Source organism: Carica papaya, chromosome 6, assembly GCF_054855325.1.
Source record: "Carica papaya isolate Zhongbai chromosome 6, ASM5485532v1, whole genome shotgun sequence".
Taxonomy (NCBI): Eukaryota; Viridiplantae; Streptophyta; class Magnoliopsida; order Brassicales; family Caricaceae; genus Carica; species Carica papaya.
The window spans coordinates 35636633-35664100 of NC_142314.1; the positions used below are offsets into that span (position 1 = coordinate 35636633).

The 27468-nt window shown below is 36.5% G+C and overlaps 4 protein-coding genes across 11 annotated transcripts; 3 read left to right on the forward strand and 1 right to left on the reverse strand.

Moving 5' to 3' along the window:
• Positions 1-835: 835 nt before the first annotated feature.
• On the forward strand, positions 836-5185 carry WDL1 (WVD2-like 1). Of its 2 annotated transcripts, none has more exons than XM_022046183.2 (7): positions 836-1045; positions 2509-2947; positions 3450-3538; positions 3741-3834; positions 3948-4019; positions 4133-4243; positions 4678-5185. In XM_022046183.2, exons 2-7 carry the CDS (start codon positions 2555-2557, stop codon positions 4960-4962), a joined length of 1044 nt encoding a protein of 347 aa, XP_021901875.2. In that variant the 5' UTR covers positions 836-1045; positions 2509-2554; the 3' UTR covers positions 4963-5185. The 2 variants fall into 2 exon arrangements, with proteins under 2 accessions (XP_021901875.2, XP_021901866.2); XM_022046174.2 differs by having other exon boundaries at positions 2551-2947.
• Positions 5186-7664: 2479 nt separating this feature from the next.
• Positions 7665-8484, reverse strand: LOC110817563 (transcription elongation factor TFIIS-like). Its single transcript, XM_088223412.1, has 2 exons — positions 8122-8484; positions 7665-8021 (listed from the first exon to the last, which is right to left on the reverse strand). The coding sequence occupies exons 1-2, from the start codon at positions 8482-8484 to the stop codon at positions 7665-7667; spliced, it is 720 nt and encodes a 239-aa protein (XP_088079538.1).
• A 655-nt stretch (positions 8485-9139) lies between these two features.
• Positions 9140-16006, forward strand: LOC110817585 (FAD/NAD(P)-binding oxidoreductase family protein). 7 transcript variants are annotated; one of them, XM_022046220.2, is made up of 9 exons: positions 9140-9551; positions 10652-10921; positions 11479-11605; positions 12740-12801; positions 13260-13484; positions 14392-14513; positions 14886-15024; positions 15249-15438; positions 15530-16006. In XM_022046220.2, the coding sequence occupies exons 1-8, from the start codon at positions 9174-9176 to the stop codon at positions 15411-15413; spliced, it is 1488 nt and encodes a 495-aa protein (XP_021901912.1). In that variant the 5' UTR covers positions 9140-9173; the 3' UTR covers positions 15414-15438; positions 15530-16006. The 7 variants fall into 7 exon arrangements, with proteins under 7 accessions (XP_021901912.1, XP_021901903.1, XP_021901892.1 ...); XM_022046211.2 differs by having other exon boundaries at positions 15533-16006; XM_022046200.2 differs by having other exon boundaries at positions 15249-15432.
• Positions 16007-16466: 460 nt separating this feature from the next.
• Positions 16467-25808, forward strand: LOC148253596 (uncharacterized). Its single transcript, XM_088223414.1, has 5 exons — positions 16467-16487; positions 16681-16932; positions 19591-19842; positions 22497-22748; positions 25407-25808. Exons 1-5 carry the CDS (start codon positions 16467-16469, stop codon positions 25806-25808), a joined length of 1179 nt encoding a protein of 392 aa, XP_088079540.1.
• The last annotated feature ends 1660 nt before the right edge of the window (positions 25809-27468 follow it).

Here is a 27468-nt window from a genome sequence, read left to right on the forward strand (position 1 = left end):
GTGTCTCTGAAATATATTATAAAAGAACGTAATTTTAAAATTTTTGCACAGAAATAATATCTCTATAGCAAATTTAAAAATATATTATTTTACAATAATCTAAAATATTTAGAATTTCACAATCGAGAGATATTATTGTGAGAATTCGTCAAAATTATTCTATTTTGACTTTATTATTAAATTAACAGTATTCTAAAAATTATTTTAATCTCACATGTAAATACAACGAGAAAGACAATTGATGATAAAATAATGATAACGATATAAATGATAATAAAAAAAATAAATAAATAAATTAACAAACTTTATTTTTAAAAAGGAGTAATTAGATATTTACGGACAAAAATAAATATATAAAAACCCATTTCTTTTAGTCATATATGAAAATCACACGTTTCTAACTTTTTTTTATATAACAAAATAATTACTCATTATATCTAAAAATAATTTATTTAATTAACAAATTTAGTTACTTTTTTATGTTAAAAAATTTGTGTGGTTATTATAAATAAAGACAAAAATATTATCGGAAATTCAAATTTATAAAATTTATAATAATTGAATTATATTAGTTAATATTTTATATTTAATTTTGAAAAATAATTATCCAAAAATAAGTTTTATTATTATATTATCAAAGACTAAAAAATCATGAGGTCAAACTTCATAACGTCCAAGGAAGGGAAAAGTACGGAGAAAGACGGTTCCGTTATGTAACGGCGTCAAAAAATGAAGCCCCCTCAAAAAAGTTAAAATACAAAAAAAGGCGCTGTTAAAACTGAAAAAACTGCCCTATAAATAACCACCAGCTCAACACTTAAAGCAGTTGTTTTTCTTTTTTTTTTTTTTCTTCTCTCAGAGAAATCTCATCAGCCAAACAAAACCCAAAATTGAAAATCATTTTCGTTTGTTTTTTCAAATACAGAACATCCAAAAGAGAGAGAGGAGAGAGAGGGGTATTTACGTTGTTGTTTTTTAGAGAGAAAAGAGGGGAGGAGGAGGAAGAAGGTGTTGTTCAAGATCTTGCCAGATCGGGCTTAGACCTGTAAGAAATCTATTTCGTATTTGGCTCTTTAAAAGCTCCTGTTTTTTTTTTTTTTTTTTTTGGTTCTCGATGATGTTTGGATAAAATGAAATGCGGGTTCGATCTGCAGAAACCAGTGTTGGTTATTTTTTTTGGCATTCTCTAGCTAATGTTTTTGCTTTATGGTTTGTTGATTTTATCTTTCTCTTTCTTGTTTTAATGAAAATGGTAGCTCTTAAATGATTTCCTTCTTTTCTATTTGCTTTGATCTGAAGAAAAGGTTTTTATTAAGCTATGTTTTTGCTTATCTTCTCTGTTTTTCCATCTGGGTTTTTGTTTTTTAACTATGGGTTTTTGGATTTGGTGATGTTAATGTTGAGTCCATCAGGAAAATTTGTTGCTTTGTGTTTCAAATTTTTTTTCCTTCTATTTAATCCCAGATTTTTAGTTATTTTTTTTACGTTTTTCATCTTCCCTTTTGAGTGTTGGTGGGGAGCTTTTGGTTTTTAAGTGCTCAAAGCAGCTCAATTGAAGGAATGATTTCTACCATTTTTCTCCCTTTCTTATTTCAGGTTCCTCATTTGTTGCTCTAAACTTTGTTTTTTTATTTTCCAAAAAAATTTTGGACATCCTGAAAATGGAGACTTTAGTTTCTTTTTTTTGCCTTGGCTCTATATATTCGGATAGTTTCTTCTTCTGGGTTCTGTCTTTTAATGAACAAAGATACTTTTATTTTCTTCTTAAACATATCTTTTCTTTTAGGTGTTAATAGCGGTTGAGTCCTCAGTTTGTTATGTCCTCTTCTTGCTTCCAATTAAATCTTATGAGAAAATTCACCCACTCCAGAGGAAAATCTTCTCTGAATTATGCTTTATGAACCCTTTTTACCTTTTCTGTATTCCAATTTTGAAACATTGAACAAAAAGTGGGTCAAAAAAGAAAAGGATTCATTAAGGAAATTAGACATGTTGCTTTATATATTTGTGGTGATTTTTGAAAAACTTATCATCTTAGATTAACGGTTAAGTTCACAAGTTTTTAAACTATTATTGCCAGTAGGAGGATTTGAAATTGAAGGTGATAACTATAGAGGAATTTTCCTGATCTACATCCTGATATGGGCGGTCTAGGTGTTCTTATTTCCTAATACTGATTTCAGATTTAAGTTTGCTCACTTTCTTGGTTTGTTTGGGTTACAAATCATTTTCCTTAGTAATAATTTAATGTTAAATTTATTATAAACTAATAATAGTTATCATTATTACATTTATACCTTTCCAACTTGAGTATGCTTTCTAGTCGCTGTTCCTTTGTGTCTTTGTATTCCTCTTGTTAAATATTCTATGCTTTTATTGTGAAGGAATGGAGGTGCTCTGTTTCTTAATTAATAGTTCAAAATAAAAGCACAATATGGCCTGGTATCAAGCAAGAGTTATTCTGAGTTTGTAGTGTATTTGCTGTTAAAAATTTTGCTTGTTTGGCAGGTGTTACCTAGTTAGTTTGATTTTCTATTGCCTGCCTGGCAGATTAATGGGCAGGGAACTTACTGACGTACAGATGGACAAGAAACCAAATGGTACCATGTTGAATGCAAAGGGTGTATCGAAAGATAGAGGTCAGGTTGCTCCGAAATTTGCACAAAACAGCATTGAAGCAAAGATCTATGAGTTTGAATGTGCTGGAAAGAATTCTGCTATTGAGAATGGTCATGAAAAGCAAGATACGGTTCTGGTCGAAAGTACAAGTGTTGATAATAAACTTCCTGATGGAAAGACATCAATCTCACCTTCATCCAAATCTGCTAATAATATACATGTGAGTCATGCTGTTACTAAGGCCAATATTGGGATTGAAACTGCTGCAGTGTCTCCCAATTCTTCAGCAAATGCTAACTCTTCAAACTCTCCTACAAAAAGTTCACAGGTAAATGAAATCTAATGATGTTTCTGGTGCTCATGAGTTCCTGCTAATTGTTCTTTGAGTAAGGATGATAATTTCTGACTCAAATGTCCAGAATTGAAACCTTGATATGAATTTAGGCCAGTCTGCTCTCATATTGGTTATAAACTATGAGTAGGCTTTAGTTGAAAAAGGACTTTAGCACTTAGACAGGTGTTAGTACTTCCTAGTTGTATTCGTATTTCTGTCTGCAGTCTGAATACTTTTTAGAAAATCTCTAGTTGTGACATTTCTTTGTGGCTGAGGTTGATAATTATTTCTGTGCCTTTGTGAATTCTTATCTTTGGTTTCGTGAATACTGACAACTATCTCATCCTCACTTTTAAGTTGGAAGAGATTTATGACAGCTGAATTATCATTTTCTAAAGGTTTAATTTTACTGAAGCTTGATACCATTATAGGCTATATTTGGAATCATTGTTTAAACCTGGACCTGATCTTTGAAGTGTTTTTCTAACTTTTGTAGCCAAATTCTCCTCTCACAGCAAGGAAGATGTCACAAGCTGATAGCAAGAAGCTTTTTGATGAAGATGATAATTGGTCCCTTGCTTCTTCGTATCCTCTGCTGGATGTTAGTTCATGCTCGAGTGCCTTTTAAGTGTTTTCTTGGTTAACTTTTTATTTTGAAAAAAAAAAGTGGGATATCTCTTCATATTCGTGCACGTACATAAAACATGTTCATGCAGGCGCACACAGATAAATATCTGGAGAAGTTTGTTTGTTTCATTATAATTTATTATACCTTAACCATGCATAGTACTGCGACATCTATAAGAACTGCTAAATCCAGAGTAACTATTGGAACATCTCCAACATTTAGAAGTGCTGAACGTGCTGAGAAACGAAGGGAGGTACTGTTTGTATAAGTTAAACTTTGAAGCATTTTCTCTTTTCCACAGTCTTGCACTCGGAAATTTGTTTGCCATGCTATTTTCTAATTATCTTCACAATCTCTTCCATCTAGTTTTACCAAAAGTTAGGAGAAAAACACCAAGCTCTTGAGGCAGAGAGAAGCCAATGTGAACAAAGGCATAGGGTATGTTATTTTTCGTCCCTTCTTGTATATGTTCTGTGTTTCTACCTATGTGCTCCACCATGTGGTGTTTTTTGAAATAATTATCCTGAAAACCACTCTGACATTTACTCTAGGAAGAGCAAGAAGCAGCCATAAAGCAACTTAGAAAGACCATGGTGTTCAGAGCTAATCCAGTACCTAGTTTCTACTATGAGGGGCCTCCGCCAAAGACTGAACTGAAAAAGGTATTTTACATATATTTTTTTCCCCGCCCTTTTTCCATTAGTTCCTACTTTGGATGAGATTGGCAACAAATTTCTTTGACATGTCAATAAAGATGGATAAGTGTAGCTTTAGATTTGAGAAGTTGAGCAGATCCTTAAATTTGGTTTTGTTTCAAGTTTAATGCAATATGTTTTCTCTAAATCATCCTATTCACAAGTTACAACATCCTGAAGGGCTTCTGATGCCAGCCTACCTCCATTTTGTCCTGTTAACAGAGCATAGCTTAAGTCTTCCCATTCACAATTTAGAACTGATAGATACAAATGTTAATTGGAAACTTGTTTCTCGGATAGCATGTGAATATACAAGACTGCAACAAACATTGCATTTCATTTTTACCCACAGCACCTACGACATGATAAGAGTATTCATTAACGATTTTATCTGATGCTAGCTGCCATTGACTCGGCCTGTCTCGCCAAAGCTTAACCGGAGGAAGAGCTGCAGTGATGTAACTAACTCAACTCAAAATGACAAGGGAAAATATTGTCCTCGAGCACAGCGCTATAGTGCTGGCAATCACAAGGAAGAATCTGCGACAGCCAACACCTATAAAACTAAGAGCCCAACCAGTGCACAGAAGGTCAAAGACCAAGCAAAACCAGTAAAGGAGATGATGAAAACAGTTCCAGAAAAGATCACAGAGCAAACAAATGCTGACATCGTTGTTGAATCTTGAACTCATTTTTATTTTCATTTTTCTAACTCTGGGTGGAGAAAAGATTATTGAATTTCCATGACTACCAGATGGATGTTCTGAAGGTTGGCAGGCCTGCTTCTTCTTTTTCAGCCGCAATGACTAGTTTTAAGCTGTTTTATGTTATCGTGAATTGTATATCTTTTGTAAGTTGTATGGGTACATAAATCATGTTATATATAAAGAAGAGTTATTAAATCTAGAATGGACACATTGTGTTGCGATCATCTGAAGCCTGGATCATCAAGTACCATCCCTAATAAGGAGAAGTGAGGCTGGGCGAGCTTCCAAATTTCAAATCATTTATTCAGTTAAAGGTAACTCCTGTAAAAGACATGGATCTAGATTTCCCATAGAAAAAAATTGAAAAGTGGAAACGAAGACGGGCTTAGATGATTATAATTTTCTTGTTCGCTCTCGTGCTCATTGGATCATTGAATACATTGGATCATTGAATACTACATCAGGCTCAGACACTTTGCAGTTGCAAAATTGTGATTCAGTAACAAGACATGTTCCTCCATGTATCTTCTAGCTCTGATTCTCTCCTTGTTGAATGAACACCTTCAACAAAAGCTGCAGAATTGCTTTCCATAAAAAAAAGCAGAATTTTCTCCTTTTACAAAAGCTCCCGCAACTTCCTGCAAAGGAAAGGAGATCTTCATAATCAAATGCTGCCAGAAGAGCCATATACAACTCAATTACACTCAATATGTAATATATATATATATATAAGAGGACATGGCACCGGTAGTTTAAATCAGAAAAACATGAAAAGGAACAATTTCAAATCAGTCAAATTTCGTCTCATTTGGTTAAATAAGAATCATGTTTACTTACATTACATCTGAATAGGACAATAATATTAATTTCAAAACCAACAAACTAATATAAAAAACGCAAACCATAAAGTTTAAAAGAGAACTCATATCAACACGTGCATGGTGTGCAAGAGACATGCCGCTTATGGCTGTCGATCCTAAACTTGAACCAAGTAGCCAATCATCGCATGTACCAGCCCATCCATGAGGATCAAAGATGCAAGGAATACGAGGAGTGTTAGTTGGAAGAGCTGCACTCCTACACAGCCAAGAGAAGGAGACATAACTACTATAGATTGCAAGTTTGAGAAGTTTCTCAAAATTTTGGATGAACCAGAATATTCCTTCAGAAACATAACTTCTTGTATTGGAATTACACATAAGAGGCACTAGTTGCTCTAAGTGATTTAAAGAAAAGACCACAGGGGTTTTAACAGTGCTGAAAAGAAGAGAAAGATGCAAATTAAAAAAGTAATCTAGGATTCTACACAAGTGAAAAGGGATGCCAGTTAGCATTCTTTCCACCAAGTATCTAAATAACGATGATTGCCACCTTGTGCCGCTAAAATTAGTCCTACGAACACCGCCAACTTGACCAGCCGCATGAGCAACCTGATTACCACCTTGTTCCGCCAATGCTTGTGGGTGTGGATTTTAAAAGACAAATCAATGTATTTAATTTTGGAAAAAGATAATTTACTTAATCAATTTGAGTAGAAAGTTGTGGTGCTTGATGTTCCCTGCGCTCAAGCTAAGCAACACTTGAGTAGATAAGCTCCTAGAGGCTTAATAAAGGAAACCTTTAAAGCTTGCAGAAGGCAAAGAAAATCTTCATTCTTTTGCAGATATTATCTAAATAACGAAGGGATAAAAAGTTCAGGGTTCAAGCTTGAACGAATTCAATTAGTGATCCATGCAGTTTGACATTTACTGCAGATAAAAACATGTAGATGCAAAAACCAACTACCCTCACCTCAAACTCCCACCCCATTCCCAATGGAGAAAAAAGAACTTCTCCAGAAATGCTTCTACAGAACTGTCCTGTGGAACCTTGTTCTGCTTCCCATAAGCTGCAGTACTGAAGAAAGTCCAGCAATGTGGATCATCATGCCGAGAATTCATAAGTTTCACTGAGTTACTTCCCATGCAAGACAATAATTATTTTCCATAAAAAATGCGTAATTTACTACTTTTACAAAAGCTCCCTCAAATGCCTGCAAATCAAATGAGATCTTCATAGTCGAATGCTGCCGGAAGAGCCCATATACAACTCAACTACACTCTATATAATATATGTGTGTATATGGATAAGAGGACATGGCACCAGTAGTATAAATTTGAGCAGAATCACCACCATCAGCCGCAAGCGCAGAAAAAATGCTGGGACGTGCGCAATAAGCTATAAGCTATAAGAAGTGAGCTTTTTTAATTATCATCGAAAGCATGTCACCATATTCAAGGACACATAAGCTACAAGAAGTGAGCTTTCAAAATCCAAGAACGCAAAACATTGAAGTAGGAAACCAAATCAACTGCATACCATATTCCAGTCAAGATTCCATGCGTTCCATAAGGGATTTCTCAGCTCCAACTCTTAAAACTTTCTCACCCATAAATATAGTCCATAAAGGAAAATACAGAAGCAAGAAACACAAAAAGGAACAATTTCAAATCAGTCAAATTTCATCTCATTTCATTGAATAAGAACAATGTTCACTTACATTACAAATCAATTCCAAAATAAAAAAAGTAATACAGGATTTCACTTTTTTGAATAAACATTAGTATACAGCATTGTTCTGAGCTAATTACTGCAGCAAAGCTTGTTCTCTAAGTCCAGCCTTTTCTTTTATTTGACTCATCTCAAATTTGATTTGATTGCTGGCTAAACTCTTCACTTTTCACGTTAAGGAGATCAGCAGGCTTGATTTCTCCACAAACAACTCTTCTCCTCAAATCTGGATTCTTTGGATCCCTGAGGTTGAATAGAATGAACCTATACTTGAGCTTTTGATTCCCAACGCAAGGACCCAGCTTTCTGAACATCTCATACTCCACCTCTGCAGCAACCTTGATGTAATCATGTAGAGACACATGCACTTTCTCCCCAATCTCAGATGCTACCTTAGACAAGGCTTCTTCAAGCATGGTTCTTATTTTGTCTCTCGATGCATCTTTTACATTTTGAGAGGCAGGTCGGGAAGGAGTCTCCAATGGAATCTTCAGGCAAATGGTAGTCCCTTTGGTTGAAGCATCATCAGAGTGTTCTGTTTTCAGAGATGAGCGGTTGAGGAGGAGCTCCGGATGACAACTTTGAGACAGTCTCAGAGGAGGGTTCGGCAGGAACTTTCGGCGGCAGCTTGATCCGAATGATATGACGATGCGTTGAACATGAGTTTCTTGGAGCAGGACAAGAATCTTTCGTGACTATCCTCTTCTTCAAGACGTCGATAACTCGAGAGGCCGCAGAACAGATCTTTCGGTTCTTGTGCTTACTCAGATATTCAAGCTTCTTGAAGATGTTATGACTATTGATAAGTTGTATGTCGGAAGGACAACTCTCCAACTGCTTCAAACAATCTACACATCTGGATATCTCACATGAACCCTTAAGAATGCCCTTAATGTTTGCACGATCCGCTGCTTTCTTCGCGTCTGCAAGAATCTCCACCGTCTGGTTCATCCTTGAAACTTGTATTCCACGTAACAAATAACACTAAACTGGAAGGCTTGCTTTTCACGGAGAACACTCGGTGTAAATCTCTCTCTTCGTCTTACAACAGAAGCAAGGAAAGGAAATAGAGCAATGGGAGAGCAAGAAACAGAGAGACTCTCTTCTTGAAAGAAGCACAGAAACTATGGAGTATATCTTCTGAAATAGAGACCATTTTCAGTTTTATATATATATATATATATATATATATGTATGTATATGTATGATGTATTCATAGGAGAAGAACCTACGTTTGATTCGTAGAGGTAACTAAAATTTTGAACCGAATTACCCATTCTGCCCTCAGTTACTGTTAATTGGATTTGGGTTGCAATGTCGGATCGGGTTTAATTCTCCGTGGGCTACGTTGAGTCATGAGAAATGGGCCGACAAGCACAGGCCCATTTATTAATGCAATATTGGAAAAGAGAAGAGGATGTATATATATATATATATATATTACTAAAATATATATAGTTTTTTATAATTTAAATCTTAAAAATTTTAAAATATATATTTTGTTGAATTATTATTTGTATAATTAACAATATTTTAAAATATAATATATTATAATTATATATATTTTTTTAATTGATAAAATCAAAATTATTTTTAAATAAGATGATCCAATCTCTTTCCCTCTCCCTCCAAAAGAAACCATGGCCACATCCGTCATCTCTGTTTCTTCTTCCTTTCTCCAGTCTCTGAAACTCAAAACCCCAGCAAAACCCTCAAAATCATGTTTCTCCAATTCCGCTGTGACTGTTAGGTGCACTTCTCAAACAAGCCTCAGTTCAGTTCCCGGCAAAAAACTCACCTCCAACCCTCAAAAACCCGCCTCCACAAGCCGCCGGAGATCACGCTATGGCACCTCTAGGAGATCGATTCTCAAGAAAACATTCACTCAAGAACAGGTTACCTTTGCCGCACCGGTTTCTCCTGACCCTCATGTGGGGATTATTGGTGGAGGAATGGCTGGTCTTGTCTGCGCCTTGAACTTGGAGAAGCGAGGGGTTCGATCCACGGTTTTCGATACGGTTCGTCAGTTTTTTCATTTTTAGAGGTTTTCTTCAATGTGGGTTTATTGAAGAATGATGTTGGTTTTTCGTGTGTTGGGTGTTTAACTTTTAAAATGCACTGGTTAAGAGTGTAGAATTTGAAGGTACAGTTCGATCAACAAGGTAGTGCTTTTCTGTGCAGTTGTGAGATTTCACTATTTAGGAACTTTCTTGAGCTGACATGAAGTTAGAAAGCTTCATGGTTTATGGCAAAATGATGACGATTATTAGCATGATCATATTTGAGATAGTGAAGTTTGTTGAGTTTCATTCAATTTTAACGCTTGTATTTTAGTTAAAATGATATGTTTCCAGTCATCTATAACAATTTCTTTATTTGAAGTTTGTAAACTATCTGTTAAGCACTTCAATTTCCATGAAACTAATCTTTGGACTATGCAGTTTCAGTGTCTTGCGTTGGTTATTTTGTTTCTCATTACATTCTTGATTGTTGTTAGTTATATTTATCAACCTGACCCGTTTCTCCAAAACAAGAAGAATCCATTAGTATATAAATTTCACTCATATTAAAGGTGCTGATTGTATTTAGAGCATTTTTATTGTGTTTCAACTTTGGTGCTCAAGAGGGTTCTTTCAGCAGTTACTATAATGTTCTTTTTAGTCTTATTCTTTTGTTTCAACTCTTTCCTTTTGCAGTTCATATTTTCTCTAAAGTGGGAAGAAGAGAAAATTTCTTTTGAAACTGTGGCAAAAAGAATTTGATTACTAAAGTAATTTATTCAATTGCTTTCTTCTTCGTACTTTTGGATTCAAAAAGTGGCTGAAGAAAAGAGAGAAATAGAAGAGAAACTGGAAGGATCTTCAAAATTTTCCCTGTAGAGTATTGGAACACGTGAAATGGTTTCTCTTATTGATCGGCTTAGGATCTACATGACTATTTAATTCATTGTGGTGGTGGACTTCTGTAATACTCTGTTAAGCAAGGATGAGTTATCTTGGTGGGGAAGAATTAATTGTTATGATCTTTAGAAATTTAAATCATTTGGATCAAACTTTCTGCACTGGAGCAAGGCAATGGATGATTGATGAGGTTTTTGGTTGTGTTTTACTGATTCTAGGGGATGCATGGACTAGGGGGAAGAATGGCCACTAGGGTAATTGATCCTCAACCATTGATATTTGATCATGCAGCTCAGTTCTTCACTGTGAGTGACTCTCGGTTTGCTGAATTGGTAGATGGTTGGTTGGAGAGAGGTCTAGTTCGAGAATGGCCTGGTATAGTTGGAGAACTTGAGGTGGGTGGTCGATTTACTCCATTTCCATTTGCCGCACCCAGATATGTAGCTGTTAATGGGATGCGCCCTTTTGCTGACTCCTTGTTATCAGAGGTGATTAAGCTTTGTTTTGATGATTTTTGTCTTTAGCATGCTTTTCTGAAGCAAGAGAAACTCAGATGTTTTGTATTGAACTCAAGGATAGGCTATAGTGAATTATTGCACATCATACTCGAAAGCACCAAGAGAAAGTAGAAGTCTAGGTGCCTGGTTTATTCTGCAGGATAACCATCTAAAAACAAAAAATGCAGTTTAAACTTTGTGAGGCACTCTATGTTAAATTATATTTTGTATCAAATTGCACTTAAATTATATTTTTTTTATCAGATTGCACTTCAGAAACAGTATTTTCACCAGTTTTTTTCTTAAATCTTCATATTCGAATGTAATTGAGTGAAGTTTTATGTTTAACATTATGTAATTGTGTACAACCATTATTAAAGTAGAATAGTTATTGCCAGAGGATACTAGCTCAGTTGGATTTTTCCATTTATAGAGCTTCCCGGTGTGGGTTTAGTACTACCTAAATGCAAATTAACGAAACAGAGAAGAAAAAGCTGGAATAATCCTTTTGTGTTTCAGAACTGAATAGGCTTTCATCCATGGTGCAGACTTCTATTGTCAATGTGGTGAGACCTTGCTGGATTAGTAAGCTTGAGCCATTTAATGGGATGTGGCACTTAAGTGAGAATGCAAAACCTCGTGGGCAGTTTGATGCAATTGTCATTGCTCATAATGGTGAGTTGATAGCTTTGTCTTTGTTATTATTAACTTTACCTATGGCTTGGTATTCCCCTATTATGTTAAGATTGGATGCTCTATAACAACAATACTATTACTCACTAATATGCTTATACTCTTGATTTTCCTTCGGAAAGGGACATCTGATTCTATCATCCTCTGCCATTATAAATATGACAGCGCTCTTGATCCTTTCATTGATTGAAATCTATTGATATCTTTTTCGAATTTTATACTTTACTTGACCTCTCTGCAATCTAGCAGAAAAATCTATAGGTAGAAACTAATCACTATGCTTTCTTATAATCATATGAAGTTCTCTTCAATGTTACGATATACTTAATTCTAGGAAGATCTTACTCCCAGCCAGTTGTGGATGATCGGATGACATTGTAGGACATTAGACAGAATGTTGCATGAGTTCAGTTTTATGACATGAGGAGGAAAGATGATTAGTTTCAAGTTGAGTATTCAATAAATACTCTGAAGTGTAGGGATAATACAATTTGTTTTTCTTGAATTTTGATGTTAAGATTGAATTCACGAATATAAACTTTTGTTATTACAAATATCTGACTGTTGTCTATAACTGTTACCCTTACTTGTTGAGATCTCAGATTCTCTTTAATATTAGGAGTAAGAAAGAGCATGATAACATTCTTATCATTGTTGTACAATTGTTTCCTTAAAACTGTACATAAAAATGACTGGCAAATACAAGCAAGCTTGATAAAGATTGTGGCTCTAGGCTTCAAAAAGGCTGCTGTTAACTATAAGCCAATTACTTAGGATGTTGATACTTTTATCTCTCTACTTATGCTGGCATCTAATCCTTTAGTATAGCATTTTATGGAGGTTGTTTTTTTTTTCTTTTTTAATCAAGAAGAAGAAACTATGGAGGTTGATTAGGTAATATGATTGCTCTAGGGGATGTCCTCACCAGAGTTGAGTCCAAAAGGTGTATAAAACCTACCATATGATTGAATACTCAGTTGTTGCTATTAATAATTGCTAACGGGGAATAAACTGATATGCTGCTTGCTATAATAAGTTAGTTGTGCAACAATGTATTTGTCTGCTCTCTTGTGTCTTGCTTTTGAATGTTACTGTAACGGGTTTTTGTGTTAACAGGAAAATGTGCAAATCGTTTACTTGCTTCTTCAGGATTACCACTAATTGCTAGACAAATGAAGGTAGTAGCCCTGAGTTCTCTAGTTTGTTAATAATATTAAATTTAATTTTTATAGTTAATAAAATATCTAGGTAAAATTTATTAATAAGAAATTATTTTAATCCCATACTTTTTTTAATATTAATGCATTAGTCAAAAGAAAACAGGGCCAAAACTCAAAATAAAATCTTTATGTATAAAAAGAAGGGATTCATTTGTTTTCGTATATTTTCATATATTTAAAACACTTAGAAAATTGAGAAATAGTAAAAGAAGATGAAAAGCAAGAAAAGAACTCTGATAAGCTAAAGAATTACTTATCTGTAGTTTAAAAAATTCTTATTGTTATTTTATTTCTGTACTTTTTAACTACTTCAGCTTTGCCTCTGTTTGATGTGCTGTGGCTTATACCTGAACTTATTTGCTTTTGGCATAACTTAATTGTGTGAACTGTTCATGTCATCTGTTTTATGTATCTAGAGATTGGAGTTGAACTCAATATGGGCTCTTCTAGCTGCATTTGAAGATCCCCTCCCCTTTGCTGGTGGCACAGTGACATTTCAAGGAGCCTTTGTTAAAGGAGTTGATTCTGTATCGTGGATGGGAAATAACTCAGCGAAACTTATGAATTCTCAGCATGATGGTCCACATTGCTGGACTTTCTTCAGTACTGCAGCTTATGGAAAGCAGAACAAGGTTCCACAGGTCAGTTCTGTAGAAGCATTTCTGGAGGAGTTTTTTTTTTTCTCCATTGGGAGGTGATGGGAGTTGGCGTTGAGGGTAGTTGGTTTTCTCATCTATGTGTTTTTATCTGCACTAAATGTCTATCTGCGTGGATCACTAATTGAATTTGTTCAAGCTTGAACCCTGAACTTTTTATCTATTCGTAATTTAATACTATGTGGAAAAAAAAAGGGAATTTTCTTTGCTTTCTGCAGACTTCAAAGGTTTCCTTTATTTAGCCTCTGGGAGCGTATCTACTCGTGTTGCCTAGCTCGAGGGCAGGGTCCATCAAGCACCACAACTTTTTACTCAAATTAAGTAAATTATCGTATTTGAAAGACAAAATTCATTGATTTGTCTTTTAACATACACACACACAATCATTAGCGGAATAAGGTGGCAATCTGGTTGAGTTGGTGTTGTTCATCGGACTACTTTTAGCTGCTGGAAGTGGTTACATGACCAGTCTGTTTCATGTCACCGATACTCAAGCAACCACATTCATCTTGTTGTTTTCTAAAATTATTTTTATATTTACATCTATCATGAATTGAATTCCTTTTTTAATCTATTTTCATATGCCCCTTTGATTTTATAATTAGAACTTATTTTTAATTTAAACGCCAATAGATTATGCTAGTGCTAAAAGCACTTGTTTTAGCTGTAAATAGTAAACATCTGCATAACTTGAGGCTAAACAAATAGTACTAAAGTTTGTTTTTCTTTTATTTATTTTTTAAATGTGTATACTTTTATTGAAAGAATTAAGTTCAATGTTTCAATTTCAGAGCCTGATAATTCTTTTTGAAGTGCAGTTGTATAATTGCTGTATTGAGGTTTATTTGGGTTTTAAATTAGGCCGTGTAGTTGATGCAATTATGTCTTTCAGGAAAATATTCCAGCAGCCACAGCAGAGAAGGTGAAGACTGGCATGCTTGCTGGTGCTGAAGCTGCTCTTGGACTAGCAAAAGGCTCACTTCAGAAACCTTTTTATACTAGAGTCCAGCTATGGTAAGAAACTCTTGTTCATGTTGTCTGCTAATACTATGACTGTAATAGCAGTTTGTGACAGTACTCTGAAGTCAATTACTTGAGAGTTTCATCTTCCGTTGATTGGCATAATTAATTCTAGATTGGCATCGTTTTCACTTGTATAGGGTCCTAGATTACTTTTCTAATTTCTTTCTTTCACTTCTTTTCAGCACTGTTAAAACGCTTACTATCATTTTCTTTAAATCATTTACAGCAACTATTGTCTCTTTTGCATAATTCCAATGCAAGATGTTATGTTTCTGAAGAAATATTCTGGTTGATTGAAAAATTTAAGAAACTTCTCAAACTTGCAGTCTATAAGAGTGACGTCTCCGTCTCTTGGCTGTGTAGGGGTGCAGCTCTTCCAACTAATACTCCTCATACTCCTTGCATCTTTGATCCTCATGGACGGGCTGGTATATGCGGTGATTGGCTACTTGGTTCAAATATGGAATCGGCAGCCATAAGTGGGATGTCTCTTGCACATCATGTAAGTCTGGATGGATTATCAGGCGTGCGGGCGTGCATGTGTGTGTGTGTGTGTAAATATTCTGCATGAGCATATAGCTCCAAGGTGAAGTAGTAGGTTTTATGGGCCAAATATTGAACATTTCAACTGAGCTATAAAATTTCGGCTACATCTTTAGAACTTAAAGTTGGAAGTTCAAAAGGATTATAACCATGCATGAATTATGTTTTGGGTTCCCAATGCAGATTGCAGACTATTTCCAAAATGGGGGAGATAGTCCTGGGGAGTTTGCCATTGGTTTGCAAAATGAATTTTCGCCTGTCGATGGACATGATATTGGACAATTCTCTGGGTTAAATTCCACAGGACAAGCAAACAATATCAACTTGCCTGAAATGGTATCATCCTAAGAAGATTTATGAAATTTTGGTAAAAGTACATATCCTTACTCTCTTGACAAGTTTACTTTTAACCTTGCACTTGTGATTTATCCTCACCATTAGTTTTTCTATTAACTCTTATTAAGTAGCTGGAAGATCTTTAAAACATATGGTTGTGTCACAAACTGTCGGAAGGCAGGACACTGGGGTCGTGCCGTGACGTCTTCGATTATGAGGCACTGCAATATATGAAAGTTATAAAGTGGTGTCTATGCCTCAAGAGATTGTGAGTTATGAGAGTTGTTTCTCAGGGACATGATGAGAAAGCTATGGTTTAAGAGAGGTATCTGCAGAATGTGAATTACTTCTACATTTGTCTCTGACTCAAGCTGGATCAATGGAGGTCGAGACTAGTGCGGATCAATGCAAGGAGTAGGAGCAGATGATATGGAGGAGGGAAATCCAAATAAATATTTGTATCATTTTGTTTGGTCAATTTTTATCATGTTGTGTTCATATAACACAATATTACTTTATAAATACAATATTTTTTTACCTGTATCATACTGAATCAAATCAAAAGAATTATATCACTCTATTGGGTGAGGAACAGAATAGCAAAACATGGGTCGAAATACGTAGGATATATTTTTTAGTAATATATATATATATATATATATATGTATTGTTAACTATAAAATATTGTTAATTATACAAAATAATAGTTCAACCAAAAGTGGAGAAGAAAATATATTTGGTTTTCTAGAAATATTAAGATTTATTTTTTTAAAAAATATTTAGTAATATATATATATATATCCTCTTCTCTTTTTCCAGTATTGCATTAATAAATGGGCCTGTGTTTGTCGGCCCATTGGTGATGACTTGTGAAGCCCACTGATAATAAAACCCGATCCGACATTGCAACCCAAATCCAATTAACGGTAACTGAGGGTAGAATGGGTAATTCGCTTAAAATTTTAGTTTCCTCCTATGAATACATACATATACATATACATATACATATACATATACATATATATATATATATATATATATATATATATATATATATAACCGAAGATGGTCTCTATTTCAGAAGATGTACTCCATAGTTTCTGTTCTTCTTTCAAGAAGAGAGTCTCTCTGTTTCTTGCTCTCCCATTGCTCTATTTCCTTTCCTTGCTTCTGTTGTAAGACGAAGAGAGAGATTTACACCGAGTGTTCTCCGTGAAAAGCAAGCCTTCCAGTTTAGTGTTATTTGTTGCGTGGAATACAAGTTTCAAAGATTAACCAGACGGTGGAGATTCTTGCAGACGCGAAGAAAGCAGCGGATCGTGCAAACATTAAGGGCATTCTTAAGGGTTCATGTGTAGATTGTTTGAAGCAGTTGGAGAGTTGTCCTTCCGACATACAACTTATCGATAGTCATAACATCTTCAAGAAGCTTGAATATCTGAGTAAGCACAAGAGCCGAAAGATATGTTCTGCGGCTTCTCGAGTTATCGACGTCTCGAAGAAGAGGATACTCATGAAAGATTCTTGTCCTGTAACGGCCCCGGAAAAATTTAATATTGGAAAGTCATATATATAGATAAATAATCTGAATTTGCGGAAGCGTATTAAATATTGCAATTAACATCCCTTACGCAATACCAAAACGTGTTCAACAAATAAGGGAATAAACTAATTAAAATAAATGCTCGAAAGTAAGAACTACAATTATAACTATGGGATCTTTAGGCGTTCCCTTCGGCGTCTTCCTGCGGAACGGGCTCGGGAACCACGTCTTCCTGATCTGAAATGGTTAAGTAAGGAGTGAGCTACACTAACCCAGTAAAAACATCACTCTACCTCACTGCCACAGGAGTAAAGGTGGGTAGAAAACAAAAACGACCAATGGAGCATAATTTGTAATAAACCCATTTGTTCATAAAAACGTTTACTTTCCATTTACCTGGGTGAGATCCATAAAACAATACACAAGCAACACATTATCATCATCACGTTATCACATACACTTTATAATACAACATTTATCACGCGTTTGCATTTCAATCTTTAAACAGCATAATTTCTCTTTACAAGCCTACTAGTATCCATGGGGATCCATAGGGGTCCCGCTACCCGTGAACCCTTAACATTTATAACCTGATTCCAGGGTCGTCCCCATACCCCGTCCGGTATGGGCGCCAAAACCATGAACCTCAATACCCCGTCCGGTATGAGGGTGAAACGAGCCGTCCCCATATCCCATCCGGTATGGACGCCAAAACACATAAGGTCTCCATACCCCGTCCGGTATGAGAGACCACGTTCCTGGTAGGATTCCCTACTGACCCAGTCCGTCCACTATCTCCAAGGATACCTAGTCAGGTTGTCCACATTATCCGTTTGCCAATTCACATAACCTTTTATCCCTTTTTCTTTAGTCACCATCATCAAGTCACACACAAACATGCAAACCAGTAGTTCATGCCAACAAGACAACACACAATATCGGGTTCTCAGTCATTTAGTCCATAATCAATGAAACAGTGATACATGCACACAAAACTATGAAATAAAAATATCAGACATTATACTGCATTTAAAACTGTAAAATAGAACAAACAACAACTGACCGACAAATACACTAGACTCGGGCTCCATTAGCAACCTTAAACAATTTCACACAGCTATTGATTCATGAAATACTATTTTATCATTTATTGCACTTTAATACCGTGATAGAAAATAGGGTGAGGAATCCTTACTTGTTTTCGAGACCCGAAATAGGCTTTTCCGAGCGCCTGCGGGTTATCCCTAAATTTCCTGAATCTTTTTCCGAAAAACTGAAACACGCTACCGGTACCTGCACGTGTCCCAAAAATCTCAGAATCAGACCTAGGGCCCCTTTCGGCCAATATCGCAATTCCGGCAGGGTGGCTCCGTCGTGCTCCGGCGACGGCACTACCGTTTGCGGCGGCGATTCGCCTCGAGTTGGCCGTTTTCGGCCACACTTGCATCGGTCCCTGCGATAAAACAACCCTAGGGCCATTGGGAGGCCAAAAAAATTACGAAAAATCGAAGCTTACCGGCGGCGGTGCTCTCGGGTGCGGTGGCTCTCCGGCGTGGTTCGTGTTTTAGTGATTTGGCTCCGATCAACCTGTAGAGAAAAGAATGGTGATCACGGTGATATAAAAATTGTATCAAACGGAGACCGGGGAGGGCCTCATCAAAGGCAAAAATCGAGGAGGGGCGCGGCGGCGCCGCTGGGTTTCGGCCGTTTGGCCTAGAGTTTGGCTCCGATTTGACCACAGGGGAACTCAGCATTGAAAAACGAGTCAGGAGTATGAAATTTACCTCGATCGGCAGTCAATTTTTATCATGTTGTGTTCATATAACACAATATTACTTTATAAATACAATATTTTTTTACCTGTATTATACTGAATCAAATCAAAAGAATTATATCACTCTATTGGGTGAGGAACAGAATAGCAAAACATGGGTCGAAATACATAGGATATATTTTTTAATAATATATATATATATATATATGTGTATTGTTAACTATAAAATATTGTTAATTATACAAAATAATAGTTCAACCAAAAGTGGAGAAGAAAATATATTTTTTAAAATTTTTAGGATTTGAATTATAAAAATTTATATATATTAAATATATTTGGTTTTCTAGAAATATTAAGATTTATTTTTTAAAAAAATATTTAGTAATATATATATATATATCCTCTTCTCTTTTTCCAGTATTGCATTAATAAATGGGCCTGTGTTTGTCGGCCCATTGGTGATGACTTGTGAAGCCCACTGATAATAAAACCCGATCCGACATTGCAACCCAAATCCAATTAACGGTAACTGAGGGTAGAATGGGTAATTCGCTTAAAATTTTAGTTTCCTCCTATGAATACATACATATACATATACATATACATATACATATACATATATATATATATATATATATATATATATATATAACCGAAGATGGTCTCTATTTCAGAAGATGTACTCCATAGTTTCTGTTCTTCTTTCAAGAAGAGAGTCTCTCTGTTTCTTGCTCTCCCATTGCTCTATTTCCTTTCCTTGCTTCTGTTGTAAGACGAAGAGAGAGATTTACACCGAGTGTTCTCCGTGAAAAGCAAGCCTTCCAGTTTAGTGTTATTTGTTGCGTGGAATACAAGTTTCAAAGATTAACCAGACGGTGGAGATTCTTGCAGACGCGAAGAAAGCAGCGGATCGTGCAAACATTAAGGGCATTCTTAAGGGTTCATGTGTAGATTGTTTGAAGCAGTTGGAGAGTTGTCCTTCCGACATACAACTTATCGATAGTCATAACATCTTCAAGAAGCTTGAATATCTGAGTAAGCACAAGAGCCGAAAGATATGTTCTGCGGCTTCTCGAGTTATCGACGTCTCGAAGAAGAGGATACTCATGAAAGATTCTTGTCCTGTAACGGCCCCGGAAAAATTTAATATTGGAAAGTCATATATATAGATAAATAATCTGAATTTGCGGAAGCGTATTAAATATTGCAATTAACATCCCTTACGCAATACCAAAACGTGTTCAACAAATAAGGGAATAAACTAATTAAAATAAATGCTCGAAAGTAAGAACTACAATTATAACTATGGGATCTTTAGGCGTTCCCTTCGGCGTCTTCCTGCGGAACGGGCTCGGGAACCACGTCTTCCTGATCTGAAATGGTTAAGTAAGGAGTGAGCTACACTAACCCAGTAAAAACATCACTCTACCTCACTGCCACAGGAGTAAAGGTGGGTAGAAAACAAAAACGACCAATGGAGCATAATTTGTAATAAACCCATTTGTTCATAAAAACGTTTACTTTCCATTTACCTGGGTGAGATCCATAAAACAATACACAAGCAACACATTATCATCATCACGTTATCACATACACTTTATAATACAACATTTATCACGCGTTTGCATTTCAATCTTTAAACAGCATAATTTCTCTTTACAAGCCTACTAGTATCCATGGGGATCCATAGGGGTCCCGCTACCCGTGAACCCTTAACATTTATAACCTGATTCCAGGGTCGTCCCCATACCCCGTCCGGTATGGGCGCCAAAACCATGAACCTCAATACCCCGTCCGGTATGAGGGTGAAACGAGCCGTCCCCATATCCCATCCGGTATGGACGCCAAAACACATAAGGTCTCCATACCCCGTCCGGTATGAGAGACCACGTTCCTGGTAGGATTCCCTACTGACCCAGTCCGTCCACTATCTCCAAGGATACCTAGTCAGGTTGTCCACATTATCCGTTTGCCAATTCACATAACCTTTTATCCCTTTTTCTTTAGTCACCATCATCAAGTCACACACAAACATGCAAACCAGTAGTTCATGCCAACAAGACAACACACAATATCGGGTTCTCAGTCATTTAGTCCATAATCAATGAAACAGTGATACATGCACACAAAACTATGAAATAAAAATATCAGACATTATACTGCATTTAAAACTGTAAAATAGAACAAACAACAACTGACCGACAAATACACTAGACTCGGGCTCCATTAGCAACCTTAAACAATTTCACACAGCTATTGATTCATGAAATACTATTTTATCATTTATTGCACTTTAATACCGTGATAGAAAATAGGGTGAGGAATCCTTACTTGTTTTCGAGACCCGAAATAGGCTTTTCCGAGCGCCTGCGGGTTATCCCTAAATTTCCTGAATCTTTTTCCGAAAAACTGAAACACGCTACCGGTACCTGCACGTGTCCCAAAAATCTCAGAATCAGACCTAGGGCCCCTTTCGGCCAATATCGCAATTCCGGCAGGGTGGCTCCGTCGTGCTCCGGCGACGGCACTACCGTTTGCGGCGGCGATTCGCCTCGAGTTGGCCGTTTTCGGCCACACTTGCATCGGTCCCTGCGATAAAACAACCCTAGGGCCATTGGGAGGCCAAAAAAATTACGAAAAATCGAAGCTTACCGGCGGCGGTGCTCTCGGGTGCGGTGGCTCTCCGGCGTGGTTCGTGTTTTAGTGATTTGGCTCCGATCAACCTGTAGAGAAAAGAATGGTGATCACGGTGATATAAAAATTGTATCAAACGGAGACCGGGGAGGGCCTCATCAAAGGCAAAAATCGAGGAGGGGCGCGGCGGCGCCGCTGGGTTTCGGCCGTTTGGCCTAGAGTTTGGCTCCGATTTGACCACAGGGGAACTCAGCATTGAAAAACGAGTCAGGAGTATGAAATTTACCTCGATCGGCAGTCAATTTTTATCATGTTGTGTTCATATAACACAATATTACTTTATAAATACAATATTTTTTTACCTGTATTATACTGAATCAAATCAAAAGAATTATATCACTCTATTGGGTGAGGAACAGAATAGCAAAACATGGGTCGAAATACATAGGATATATTTTTTAATAATATATATATATATATATGTGTATTGTTAACTATAAAATATTGTTAATTATACAAAATAATAGTTCAACCAAAAGTGGAGAAGAAAATATATTTTTTAAAATTTTTAGGATTTGAATTATAAAAATTTATATATATTAAATATATTTGGTTTTCTAGAAATATTAAGATTTATTTTTTTAAAAAATATTTAGTAATATATATATATATATCCTCTTCTCTTTTTCCAGTATTGCATTAATAAATGGGCCTGTGTTTGTCGGCCCATTGGTGATGACTTGTGAAGCCCACTGATAATAAAACCCGATCCGACATTGCAACCCAAATCCAATTAACGGTAACTGAGGGTAGAATGGGTAATTCGCTTAAAATTTTAGTTTCCTCCTATGAATACATACATATACATATACATATACATATACATATACATATATATATATATATATATATATATATATATAACCGAAGATGGTCTCTATTTCAGAAGATGTACTCCATAGTTTCTGTTCTTCTTTCAAGAAGAGAGTCTCTCTGTTTCTTGCTCTCCCATTGCTCTATTTCCTTTCCTTGCTTCTGTTGTAAGACGAAGAGAGAGATTTACACCGAGTGTTCTCCGTGAAAAGCAAGCCTTCCAGTTTAGTGTTATTTGTTGCGTGGAATACAAGTTTCAAAGATTAACCAGACGGTGGAGATTCTTGCAGACGCGAAGAAAGCAGCGGATCGTGCAAACATTAAGGGCATTCTTAAGGGTTCATGTGTAGATTGTTTGAAGCAGTTGGAGAGTTGTCCTTCCGACATACAACTTATCGATAGTCATAACATCTTCAAGAAGCTTGAATATCTGAGTAAGCACAAGAGCCGAAAGATATGTTCTGCGGCTTCTCGAGTTATCGACGTCTCGAAGAAGAGGATACTCATGAAAGATTCTTGTCCTGTAACGGCCCCGGAAAAATTTAATATTGGAAAGTCATATATATAGATAAATAATCTGAATTTGCGGAAGCGTATTAAATATTGCAATTAACATCCCTTACGCAATACCAAAACGTGTTCAACAAATAAGGGAATAAACTAATTAAAATAAATGCTCGAAAGTAAGAACTACAATTATAACTATGGGATCTTTAGGCGTTCCCTTCGGCGTCTTCCTGCGGAACGGGCTCGGGAACCACGTCTTCCTGATCTGAAATGGTTAAGTAAGGAGTGAGCTACACTAACCCAGTAAAAACATCACTCTACCTCACTGCCACAGGAGTAAAGGTGGGTAGAAAACAAAAACGACCAATGGAGCATAATTTGTAATAAACCCATTTGTTCATAAAAACGTTTACTTTCCATTTACCTGGGTGAGATCCATAAAACAATACACAAGCAACACATTATCATCATCACGTTATCACATACACTTTATAATACAACATTTATCACGCGTTTGCATTTCAATCTTTAAACAGCATAATTTCTCTTTACAAGCCTACTAGTATCCATGGGGATCCATAGGGGTCCCGCTACCCGTGAACCCTTAACATTTATAACCTGATTCCAGGGTCGTCCCCATACCCCGTCCGGTATGGGCGCCAAAACCATGAACCTCAATACCCCGTCCGGTATGAGGGTGAAACGAGCCGTCCCCATATCCCATCCGGTATGGACGCCAAAACACATAAGGTCTCCATACCCCGTCCGGTATGAGAGACCACGTTCCTGGTAGGATTCCCTACTGACCCAGTCCGTCCACTATCTCCAAGGATACCTAGTCAGGTTGTCCACATTATCCGTTTGCCAATTCACATAACCTTTTATCCCTTTTTCTTTAGTCACCATCATCAAGTCACACACAAACATGCAAACCAGTAGTTCATGCCAACAAGACAACACACAATATCGGGTTCTCAGTCATTTAGTCCATAATCAATGAAACAGTGATACATGCACACAAAACTATGAAATAAAAATATCAGACATTATACTGCATTTAAAACTGTAAAATAGAACAAACAACAACTGACCGACAAATACACTAGACTCGGGCTCCATTAGCAACCTTAAACAATTTCACACAGCTATTGATTCATGAAATACTATTTTATCATTTATTGCACTTTAATACCGTGATAGAAAATAGGGTGAGGAATCCTTACTTGTTTTCGAGACCCGAAATAGGCTTTTCCGAGCGCCTGCGGGTTATCCCTAAATTTCCTGAATCTTTTTCCGAAAAACTGAAACACGCTACCGGTACCTGCACGTGTCCCAAAAATCTCAGAATCAGACCTAGGGCCCCTTTCGGCCAATATCGCAATTCCGGCAGGGTGGCTCCGTCGTGCTCCGGCGACGGCACTACCGTTTGCGGCGGCGATTCGCCTCGAGTTGGCCGTTTTCGGCCACACTTGCATCGGTCCCTGCGATAAAACAACCCTAGGGCCATTGGGAGGCCAAAAAAATTACGAAAAATCGAAGCTTACCGGCGGCGGTGCTCTCGGGTGCGGTGGCTCTCCGGCGTGGTTCGTGTTTTAGTGATTTGGCTCCGATCAACCTGTAGAGAAAAGAATGGTGATCACGGTGATATAAAAATTGTATCAAACGGAGACCGGGGAGGGCCTCATCAAAGGCAAAAATCGAGGAGGGGCGCGGCGGCGCCGCTGGGTTTCGGCCGTTTGGCCTAGAGTTTGGCTCCGATTTGACCACAGGGGAACTCAGCATTGAAAAACGAGTCAGGAGTATGAAATTTACCTCGATCGGCAGTCAATTTTTATCATGTTGTGTTCATATAACACAATATTACTTTATAAATACAATATTTTTTTACCTGTATTATACTGAATCAAATCAAAAGAATTATATCACTCTATTGGGTGAGGAACAGAATAGCAAAACATGGGTCGAAATACATAGGATATATTTTTTAATAATATATATATATATATATATGTGTATTGTTAACTATAAAATATTGTTAATTATACAAAATAATAGTTCAACCAAAAGTGGAGAAGAAAATATATTTTTTAAAATTTTTAGGATTTGAATTATAAAAATTTATATATATTAAATATATTTGGTTTTCTAGAAATATTAAGATTTATTTTTTTAAAAAATATTTAGTAATATATATATATATATCCTCTTCTCTTTTTCCAGTATTGCATTAATAAATGGGCCTGTGTTTGTCGGCCCATTGGTGATGACTTGTGAAGCCCACTGATAATAAAACCCGATCCGACATTGCAACCCAAATCCAATTAACGGTAACTGAGGGTAGAATGGGTAATTCGCTTAAAATTTTAGTTTCCTCCTATGAATACATACATATACATATACATATACATATACATATACATATATATATATATATATATATATATATATATATAACCGAAGATGGTCTCTATTTCAGAAGATGTACTCCATAGTTTCTGTTCTTCTTTCAAGAAGAGAGTCTCTCTGTTTCTTGCTCTCCCATTGCTCTATTTCCTTTCCTTGCTTCTGTTGTAAGACGAAGAGAGAGATTTACACCGAGTGTTCTCCGTGAAAAGCAAGCCTTCCAGTTTAGTGTTATTTGTTGCGTGGAATACAAGTTTCAAAGATTAACCAGACGGTGGAGATTCTTGCAGACGCGAAGAAAGCAGCGGATCGTGCAAACATTAAGGGCATTCTTAAGGGTTCATGTGTAGATTGTTTGAAGCAGTTGGAGAGTTGTCCTTTCAACATACAACTTATCGATACTCATAACATCTTCAAGAAGCTTGAATATCTGAGTAAGCACAAGAGCCGAAAGATATGTTCTGCGGCTTCTCGAGTTATCGACGTCTGGAAGAAGGGGATACTCACGAAAGATTCTTCTCCTGCTCCAAGAAACTCATGTTCAACGCATCTTCATATCATTCGGATCAAGCTGCCGCCGAAAGTTCCTGCCGAACCCTCCTCTGAGACTGTCTCAAAGTTGTTATCCGGAGCTCCTCCTCAACCGCTCATCTCTGAAGACAGAACACTCTGATGATGCTTCGACCAAAGGGACTACCATTTGCCTGAAGATACCATTGGAGACTCCTTCCCGACCTGCCTCTCAAAATGTAAAAGATGCACCCAGAGGCAAAATAAGAACCATGCTTGAAGAGGCCCTGTCTAAGGTAGCATCTGAGATTGGGGAGAAAGTGCATGTATCTCTACGTGATTACATCAAGGTTGCTGCAGAGGTGGAGTATGAGATGTTCAGAAAGCTGGGTCCTCGCGTTGGGAATCAAAAGCTCAAGTATAGGGCCATTCTGTTCAACCTCAGCGATCCAAAGAATCCAGACTTGAGGAGAAGAGTTGTCTGTAGAGAAATAAAGCCTGCTGATCTCCTTGACATGAAAAGTGAAGAATTAGCCAGCAATGAACTTAAGCATGAGATCAATCAGATAAGAGAAAGGGCTGAACAGGCTCTGCTGCAGCAATTAGCTCAGAACAATGCTGTATGCTGATGTGTATTACTTTCTTGATTTTGAAATTGATTTGTAACATAAGTGAACATTGTTCTTCTTCAATGAAACGAGATGAAATTTGACTGATTTGAAATTTCAAATTGTTCCCTCTTATGTTTCTTTCCTTCATGGACTGTATTTATAGATGATAAAGTTTTTAAAGGTTGGAGTTAAGAAGTTCCTTATGGAACGGTCGGAGTCTTGGCTAGCGTGGTATGCTTTGGTCTTTAGCATTTCATGTTTGTAGTAGCACCAGACGTGTCATTGCTCATAATGATGAATTAATAATAGCTTTATCTTTCTTTTCATTAACTTTAACCATGACCTTGTATTCGCTTTGAAAATTGAGAAATGGTAAAAGAAGATGAAGATCAAGAAAATAACTCTGATAAGCTAAAGAATTTAAAAAATTCATACTATTATTTTCTTGCCCTCATTCTTATTATACTTGAACTTATTTGCTTTTGCCGTAACTTAATTATGTGAATTGTTCATGTCATCTGTTTTAAAATCCGCACCCACAAGCGCAATTAGGTTGCTCATGAGGCTAGTCAAGTTGGCAATGTTCGTCGGACAAGGTGGCCGTTATTTAGATACTAGGTTGAAAAGAATGCTGACTCGCGTCCCTTTTAACTTGTGCAGAGTCCTAGATCACTCTTCTAATTTGCATCTTTATATTCTTTTCAGCACTGTTAAAACCCCTGTGGTCTTTTCTTTAAATCATTTAGAGCAACTAGTGCCTCTTATGTGTAATTCCAATACAAGATATTATGTTTCTGAAAAAATTGTAAAGGCCCGGAACTTAAATGGAAATAAAGTCATAAATTAAATACGGAAGCGAAGTAATAGAGTTAGGGTTTACATTACTCACACAATACTTTCAAATGCCTAATAGGAATATGAAAATACCCATTCTAAAAGAACAAACAAAAAATAAATAAATAAAAAAGTCAAATAACTAAGCAATCCTAAAACGATTTTTACTATCTCTTGAAGGGAGTCCGGATGGTGAACTATTCACAACTCTTTTTTTGATCGAAATTTGAATCTTGGTCCTTTTAATCTAAAATAGTTAATGAAGGGATGAGCTACACTAATCTAGTAAGAATATCACACTAATCACATATACGAAAAACTGAAGATTTGTAAAAATAAAAAAAAACTACCAATGGAACCCTTAATTTAATGTAAATT

Coding starts and splice junctions, on each gene's coding strand:
- LOC110817585 (XM_088223144.1), top strand. CDS start 9,174: ATGGCCACATCCGTCATCTCTGTTTCTTCTTCCTTTCTCCAGTCTCTG. Junction 12,802..13,259: donor TAATTGCTAGACAAATGAAG/GTAGTAGCCCTG, acceptor TTATGTATCTAG/AGATTGGAGTTGAACTCAAT. Junction 14,514..14,885: donor TATACTAGAGTCCAGCTATG/GTAAGAAACTCT, acceptor TTGGCTGTGTAG/GGGTGCAGCTCTTCCAACTA.
- LOC110817563 (XM_088223412.1), bottom strand. CDS start 8,484: ATGAACCAGACGGTGGAGATTCTTGCAGACGCGAAGAAAGCAGCGGAT. Junction 8,022..8,121: donor CCGAACCCTCCTCTGAGACT/GTCTCAAAGTTG, acceptor ATTTGCCTGAAG/ATTCCATTGGAGACTCCTTC.
- WDL1 (XM_022046183.2), top strand. CDS start 2,555: ATGGGCAGGGAACTTACTGACGTACAGATGGACAAGAAACCAAATGGT. Junction 4,020..4,132: donor AATGTGAACAAAGGCATAGG/GTATGTTATTTT, acceptor CATTTACTCTAG/GAAGAGCAAGAAGCAGCCAT. Junction 4,244..4,677: donor CAAAGACTGAACTGAAAAAG/GTATTTTACATA, acceptor ATCTGATGCTAG/CTGCCATTGACTCGGCCTGT.
- LOC148253596 (XM_088223414.1), top strand. CDS start 16,467: ATGGTCTCTATTTCAGAAGAT. Junction 16,488..16,680: donor TGGTCTCTATTTCAGAAGAT/GTACTCCATAGT, acceptor AAGATTAACCAG/ACGGTGGAGATTCTTGCAGA. Junction 19,843..22,496: donor TCATGAAAGATTCTTGTCCT/GTAACGGCCCCG, acceptor AAGATTAACCAG/ACGGTGGAGATTCTTGCAGA.